The sequence below is a fragment of the Ctenocephalides felis genome, unplaced genomic scaffold, assembly GCF_003426905.1.
Source record: "Ctenocephalides felis isolate EL2017-DRISC unplaced genomic scaffold, ASM342690v1 CF-g0.4_SCAFFOLD_01705, whole genome shotgun sequence".
In the NCBI taxonomy this organism is placed as follows: Eukaryota; Metazoa; Arthropoda; class Insecta; order Siphonaptera; family Pulicidae; genus Ctenocephalides; species Ctenocephalides felis.
This window is the reverse complement of record NW_020537859.1, coordinates 1-8556: the sequence shown is the minus strand read 5'-3', so window position 1 is coordinate 8556 and position 8556 is coordinate 1. Positions and strand designations below refer to the sequence as shown.

Genomic DNA, 8556 nt, shown 5'->3' with positions numbered 1-8556 from the left:
TATTGAACTCGTTTTCTAGCGATAAAATAGCTCAATGTCAATTTATACATTATACTTAAGGGTACGATTAGCCTATTTCCAAAATTTTACGCACAGTAATAAAATTAAGAGGCTACATCATTTTTTCCTTTATATTTACTGCGCTATTAGTCGTATATTTGATTAAAACTGTTATTAATTATGTTTAAATTATGTAAAAATAAATATATCATAAATAACTGAGTTATTTGAAATTCGCGCCGCGTCTTTGATAAGCGCTGCCACCTATTGCATACATCACGCGTTTCTTTGACGTTTCAAATGTCATTGACGCTCAGTGCGTCTTTAACTGTCATAAATGTAAAATAAATCTAATTAATTTTGATTTAACTTAGTAATATGTATATATATAATTATGACCATTTATAATATTGATAACTATAAATAATAATTATAAAATATATTAAACAATATATGATATCATCGTCTACACTTTAAAGTTCAATAATGACTTCTATTATGGATCAGTATGAACAAGCAAATCAAAAAAATATTGCTGGTTCAATATCAGATGAACCAATTTCCGGGTAATAATTACACTGACAATTTGAAGCCTTCAGTGACATTTGCTTGCATGTACCTAATTTATTCTTACCTTAAAGATACAATTCAAGGATGGAGGATAGTACACCAATTTTTAGCAAACAAAAAATGCAGTTTACGCCCTCGGATAAGATTACACATTTGGCAGTTGCTAACGATATTTTGGTATTGGCCATGGCAAATAATACTTTGTTTAGAATTAATTTGAAACAGCCTGATAAAAATGAAGGTATAGTGTATATACTACATATGCATTTTATGTCGGCAGAATCATTTGTTTATAATATTACTTTTACTTTCGAATCACCTTTTTTTTTTAATCTGTGCTTACATTGCACATTTTTATAACAAAATCTGCTTTATTTTTAATATATTTATTTCAATATTTATGTACATGTTTATTTACTATATATAGATTAAATAACTTAATATTGCTTATCAAATATGTACACAAGTTTTTTATATATATTTCACTATTGCTATATTATTTTTTTTATACTATTTAAAAATTAAAGTATTAATCTTTTATTTAATTTTGTTTATGTTATTTCAGAAATATCTCTGAATAAACCTGCATACAAAATAAGCGAAATATTTATTGATCCATATGGTAATCACCTGCTTATTGCCTTAACATCAAGACAGCCTGAATCTTCTAGTGAATTAATATATCTCAATAGGAAAAGTAATAAACTTAAAGCTTCGAATAAGTTTCGAGGCTACGAAATAACTGAGGTTGGCTGGAATTGTAATGTGTGCTCTGAGACTACAACAGGTCATATTTTGCTAGGAACATCTAAAGGTTTAATTTTCGAAACTGAAATGGGATTAGATGGTGACAAAATATTTCATAGTAGTCTTGAGCAGTATTGGAGACAAGTAAGCCAATTTGTTTTTATATTTTATATTTTTTTATATATTTAATTATGATCATTTAAATATAAAATATTATTAAAATTACTCAAGCTTCCTAACTATTTACCACTTTATGGTAACAGGGAGGTAGAAGGTCTGGTATGTTATAAATATTATCTTCAAGTATTTATTGCATTATTTTTTATTTAACAAGTAACAAAAAAGTTATTATTAACCCTCCGTCGGTCGGATATTTATTTGGCTTTGAATGGACCACTCTGGTCTGGCTGGATCACCATTCATTTTACATGCATTTATATGGGATAAATGAGTTTTTGGTGTCTTATATATTAACGATTGTTAGTATTAAATATTTATAGTTTAGATTTTTTCTTTTTCTTACTGTCTTTTGCATGTGTTGAGCTTGTCTCTAATAAAAATATTTCAAAAAACAAATCATGGAATATAAAAAAATCGTTGCTTTTTTGTTAATTTTTCTGTTTTATATCAATGAAAAACAATATTTATTCTTCTTTGGCGCCTTCGAAATGAGCTGTAAAACTCAAAGTGAAAATATAATTTCAATTGTACTGCATACTTACGGCTACAGGTTTGCCAAAAAAAGTTTTTAATGCAGTATGGGTAGAAAAATTGTTGATAATGTGCAATGTGCGCATTATCCATCCGATTTTCAATGTTTGCGATAACAAATAAGTTTGATAGGTTTTTAAAGAATTTTCATATGTGTGCGTGTAAATACTAACTTTCATGTTACAACACATAGTAAAAAATACATAAAACGCAGTTTAAATAGAAAATACCGTCATACTTCATACAAAATGTATGGGTGGTCTAGACAGACCACTCCGACCGTTTGAAGTATAAAAAAGTTAATATCCTTCTAATTATTCTTCTGTACATTTTTTCGTTCTGATTTTTTCATTGATTGACAGCTGATGAACTTTTAGGAAAAGTCAAGAAATTTCAAGTCGATATGATTACTGGAAGTATTTTTTTTTTTTAAGTTGAAGTCGAAAAAACTCTGGCTAGACCACTCCGACCGACGGAGGGTTAAAACCAACTACAATTCTCCAAATATTTTTTACTTATATATATTTTTTATAATCCCATTTTTTTTCTACAAATATTTTTGATCATCATTCCTTGAATTTATATTTTTACATTTACAAATGTAATGTAGTAATTAATAAATCAAATTTGTATTAAACCATTTATTGCTGGTTGTATATTTGTATTTAACTATTTTACAGAAGATAACAAATTTTCTTATGAATATGTTAAATTTTGTTATGATTTCTTATTTAATTATTATCTTGTCAATTTCAATCCTTGGACAAAACAATTATTTAAAATAATATTGAAGTTAGTGTTTATAAAGTTGTCTATATGAAATTTGTGTAAATAGTTTATTCAATATATCATTTCATCTTCATTGTTTTCACTAATATATTTTAAATCCACTCCAAAATGTTATTTTTTATTCAAATGAATTGTAATCTTTAAATTATCTGTGTACTAGACTCACTTCTTAATTATTATTGCCTTATAATATTTAGGACATGATTTAATTTAATGTTCAAATAAATTTTTAAGTTTTGGTTTTATAAATGTACTCTTTGCAATTTATTTTATTAATCTATTTATCATATAAATAAGTATATCACTTATTTGTAGTGGTTGTAGCTTTGCATGAAACTTTTTAACTATACCATTATGCTTCTCAATTTATTGCAATGCATTCAATAATTTTGTTATCATAATTATATTTGTTATCTTATCGTATTTATATTTGTTATTTTAAAGTAAAAGGAATTTAAGTATTCATGATATTTTGCTTACAGATTTTTGATATTGGCAAGGGAGATGACATCCCAATTACTGGTCTAGAATTTCGCAAAGTCAATGATACAAATAAGTATATTGTTCTTGTTACAACACCACAAAGACTTTATCAATTTTCTGGTACTTCTTCATCAGAAGACAGGTCGCTATTACAGCAAGTTTTCAATTCATATTTAAACAAACCAGAGGAATGTATAGAAATGGGAAGTTCATTGAAATATTCAAAACTGAAATTATACTACAATGAAGTGTCTAGCCTGCCCAAATCTTTTGGATGGCTTATAGAACATGGATTGTACTATGGAAAAGTAATTTATATTAGTGATACTTATTTATGAGGCATTGAACTTTTAACTTTTGGTCTACGAAATTAAATTATTCTTATAAATTTTTTATTATTACGAGATTTTATATAATTACTGATTTGGTTAAAGCATTTTTGAAAAACAAAATGTTTTCTCCAAAATTTAAAGATTTTAATATTTAAAATTAGTTTAGTGACATATTTACTAATATTTTATATTTTCAGATTGACCCATATAAATCTGATGACTCAAATTTTATATCCAAAGCTGAAATGCTAGCATTTCCAAATAGAACAAATGATAACTTGAAATCCAAGTCTAAACTATATCCAATAACATTTGTGATGACAGAATTTCATACTCTACTTGTTTATAATGATAAAGTTGTGGGAATTTCGCAATTGAATAATGATGTGATTTTCGAAGACAACTACAATGAAGCTTTTGGGAAAGTTGTTAACATTGCACGAGATCCTGCAAAAGGAACTATTTGGTTATTTACAGATAAATATGTCTTTAGGTAAAACCAAAATTATGAATTACTTGGTGTGTTTGAACTAGATGTTTCTAAGTTAACATATAATGCAGCATATATATATTGTAATATCAGAAAAACATGATTTTCAGTAGCAATTGATTTTGTTTTACTTATGTCTTTAATTTTAATCATATAATATTACCTATATTAATTTTATGAAGAGAGAAATTATTTCTTTGCAATCACATTTATTTAGTATGAACCAGTATAATCAAATGAACAAAATTTTTCTTGCCATATGCTTTTACCTTGAGGTAATTGTATTGAATCATATATTGAAATATTTGAATTTTCAAATATGCTGCAAAATTTAAGTTAAAAATATTTTATTATTATTTGTAATATTATATTTTATTATTATTATATTTTTTAAATCAGTGCAATATAATACCTGCTGCTTATCAATAATTATGATTATTTTTAAACTTATAACAATTAATTGAATTAATCCCTGAATTGCCATTAATTCTATTTATTTGTTTCATTACTGCCTTATGATTAATTTATAAGAATTTTAATTTAGTAAAAATTGTAATTTTATATATGCATTTTTATATCAGTTTTTTTCATGATAATTATTTTAAAATTCAGATACAAAGTCACACGTGAAGAAAGGGATGTATGGAAAATTTATGCTGACAAAAACGAATTTGCATTAGCAAAAAAGTATTGCAATAACAATCCTTTATTTTATGATAAGATTCAAATAAAGGAAGCTGAAATGTTATATAATGAAAAAAAATATAAAGAATCTGCTCTTATATTTGCCGAAACGCAATCGAGTTTTGAAGGTGTTTGCCTAAAATTTTTGGAGCGGAATGAAATTCCAGCACTGAGACTATTTCTTCGTAGAAAATTAGATATGTTAAAACCTCAGGATAAAACGCAAATCACAATGGTTATTATATGGATTATTGAATTGTATTTAAATGAAATAGGTAATTTAAGAAATAGAAACTTATTAGATAGTCAAGAATGCCATGAACTGCAAACCGAGTTTGATAAATTTATTAGGCAACCAGTAGTTTATGAGAATATATGCAACAATAAAAGAGTAATTTATGAATTAATGGCGTCTCATGGAGATAATGGTAACTTGATAAAATTGACAATGTTAAACGAAGACTTCGAAAATGTGATTATGATGCATCTGTATAAAGGACAATACATGGAAGCTTTAGATGTCTTGAAGAGACAAAGTAATAATGAGTTGTTTTACAGACATTGCCCAATACTTATGGAAGAAATACCAAAAAGCACTGTCCAAGTTTTGATTTCAAGAGGAAAACATTTACAACCATCAAAACTACTTCCTGCATTGGTATGGGAAATAGGCTGTATATAGCAAATTTTTTCTATAATTTTTTTGATTGTATCTTGTTTAAAAAAGACTTGATGTCGTTTTAAGTGTATTAACTCATATCTATATTTTATTTTTTTATCAACTTTAAAGCTAGAAATTGTTGACGTCAGAATTTAACGTACATTTTTAATGTGTCACAATTTTGAATTTAAAATATGTTAATATATTTTGTTAATCTATTTTTATGCATTTTGCACATTATTTATATTAACTCAATGAATGAGAAGTGTTTGCATGAAAATCCGATTGCCTAATTTTATGTTTTCTCATCTTTTCAAGTTCTTCTGATTGGAATGAGACCAAATTGGAAAAAGTATGTGTGTGTATGTGAGCTGATTTTTGACTTTTTGTCTACGTTCCCTGCGAAACGGCTGAACCGATTTGATCCTTTCAAAAATTTGATCCATTTGATGTTACTCGAACTTAAGTTTTGTGCAATTGGCCGAGCCGTTTCTTTAATTTACTGTTTAATTAGCGTAAAAGTGTAATTTTTTCTTGCCTGCATTTTAGCCCACAATTTTATCGATTTTAAAAATTCATAAACTGTTCAAGAGATATTGATTGGGTATTAATTGATTAGTTGATTATTTTTTGGGAAAGATTGCCTGGGCCATTTCTTAGTAATTAAATGTTGTAAAAAAAAATTATTGACAATCTTTATGAAACTTTGTATAACGATAGATTTTGTAATCTGTAAAGACATACTTGAATTATAAAATTTCATTAAAGTATAGAATTTCGCCGTGAACTTAAACGATGTAATAGATAAGCTAGTTGGAATCTATGCCAAACATCTATATACATCTATTCTGTAATGTTTTGTAGGTAGCTACTGATTATAGTTGAGATTCATAAATCATAAATAAAATACATTATACAACACGAAATAGATAAAATGAAATGAGTTTATCAATTTAGTTTATAATTTATATAATAACAGATATTATAAGTATGTTTAAAAAATATCAATTAGTTTATCGCATTCATTATTTTTTAGTAAAAGTGATTTTTTTTTTGCGAATTAACAGTTGAGCATTACTAAATAGCTGAATCTCAATCCGGAAGCAACTTGCCTTAAGACAAAATGCTACTTACTACTTCTTATTTTTTATTTATCAATATTTCAATATATTTAATATCACAAGATTCACAAAGATTTAATTTCAAATATAACTTTGTTTGAGATCTAAAAAATTTTGTAGAGTTCGAATAAGAATCCACAAAGTAATAAAAAACAAAAAAAGTTTTTAATAACTATTTCTTTCTTTATTTATTTATTTACTGTCGACGTTTCGGAACTAGGTACGTTCCATCTGTCAAGAAAATATATATATATATATATATATTATATATATATATATATATATATATATATATATATATATTTGAAGGTGTTTAAATTTGATGTTGAAATGTATGATTAATTTCTTAGAGGGCGTAACATCAAGTAAAAAATATAAATAAAGTACAGATTTTTAAAAAATCTTTATTTATCCAATCGGATCGACGTTAAATTCTACGCCATCGTCAGTGGTTTTGAAATTCTTAAATTATTACTTACACATATTAACAACAACTTTAAATAATTAATAATTGGAACAAGCACCAAATGTCAGGAATTTCTTTTTTATAAAAAATTTTTACCGAAACTTATATTCTTGGACAAGCTTTGGATGCGCGGGTGCTTACGTGTAATAATTACGTATAACTTGTTCTGTTTCCATGCGATTAACAGTTTCGGGTGATTGGTGATTAATGTTTTATGTTTAATAATTTAATGGTTTTGCGCGTATACACTATTGGTTTTTGAGGTGTCGTTCAGTATTTTGTACAATTGGAATAGTTGGACTATTTCTTCGATGATTTGCATAATTATTTAGTAACACTGGAATTACACTGTACAATTTCACTGCACTTCTAGGTGCCCTCTAAGAAAGGGTTACTTTCCACTATTGTTTGGTTTTGAATATGTTTTCATATTACACAGCTCACTAATTTTGTTATGATTGAATAAATATTATCTTATTTTATTGAACCAGTAAGTGATCCGAACAGTACTACTGCTCGAGGGAAAACTGATTTCGGAAGTTTAAAAAAAAATTAGTAGGTTTAAAAATGTAATTGTTTACATTTATATGTTTATAAATACAATAAAATATATACATAAATACACTAACGATAAGAAAGAATATAACTTTTCATTAATATGAAAATCATAAAGAAAAACTATAATTTCAATATATATCATTATTATTATATCATATATTATTATCATTATTAATAATAAAATTCAGTTTACTCCAAAAAATGTAATTTGGAAAGTCTTTGGTACTTTACTTATATATAAAATAATAGATATTAACTATATCTAAATAATAAAAAAAATAAATAGATTTTCTACAAAAATAAATTTCTTATATATTAAAATTTATCATAGCGTATAAAACAATAAGGACGTTGTGAGAAATATTAATTGAGATCGTTGCCAATAATAAATTGTGAACTGGTTCATACTAATAAAAAGTCGTTAGCGAAGAAAATACCTGCTCTTTTTTTTTTTTTTTTTTTATATAGCGAAGGAAATGCATTTACGCATACCAAGACTAGGTCAATGTCATGGTATGTCGGAATCAATACCGCCTGGGTATAATCCCCGACTAAAACCTCCGATTATTTCTTGTCTCGATAAAGTTATTCGACATATCGAATATTTTGTAAATGTGACCGAGCAGGGTTATAAATTTAGGTGCAGTGGTTTTTCCGCCACCGAAAATGAATTCATTTCAAAATCAGGATTATTAACTATGAAACTTGTACTTCTTTCTCAATAAGAGCTGTCGTTCCATAAAGAAGAGTGCTGGAGTCCAATATTTACTACATACAAGAACAAATCTTGCCATATCATCTTCTATTATCAGTATTTTCGATATTTCAAAACAAATTGTTTGAAATTAAAAAAAAAATGTGTCTCTCACCAAAAGCAAACGTTTTGTCAACACAAGTAGAAAATTTTTAAATCATTCAAATCGGATGCTCCGTTCACTCAAAAA

The 8556-nt window shown here is 26.2% G+C and overlaps 1 protein-coding gene across 1 annotated transcript; it reads left to right on the top strand.

Moving 5' to 3' along the window:
- The first annotated feature begins 359 nt into the window (after nucleotides 1-359).
- Nucleotides 360-5488, top strand: LOC113374318 (vacuolar protein sorting-associated protein 18 homolog). Its single transcript, XM_026614432.1, has 6 exons — nucleotides 360-566; nucleotides 642-811; nucleotides 1136-1461; nucleotides 3300-3608; nucleotides 3830-4125; nucleotides 4735-5488. The coding sequence occupies exons 1-6, from the start codon at nucleotides 487-489 to the stop codon at nucleotides 5486-5488; spliced, it is 1935 nt and encodes a 644-aa protein (XP_026470217.1). The 5' UTR covers nucleotides 360-486.
- The last annotated feature ends 3068 nt before the right edge of the window (nucleotides 5489-8556 follow it).

Bases quoted from the DNA above. Each gene is read 5' to 3' on its own strand.
- LOC113374318 (XM_026614432.1), top strand. From the start codon at position 487: ATGACTTCTATTATGGATCAGTATGAACAAGCAAATCAAAAAAATATT. The intron at 3,609-3,829 runs GTAATTTATATT...TTATATTTTCAG, and splicing joins ATGGATTGTACTATGGAAAA to ATTGACCCATATAAATCTGA. The intron at 4,126-4,734 runs GTAAAACCAAAA...TTTAAAATTCAG, and splicing joins ACAGATAAATATGTCTTTAG to ATACAAAGTCACACGTGAAG.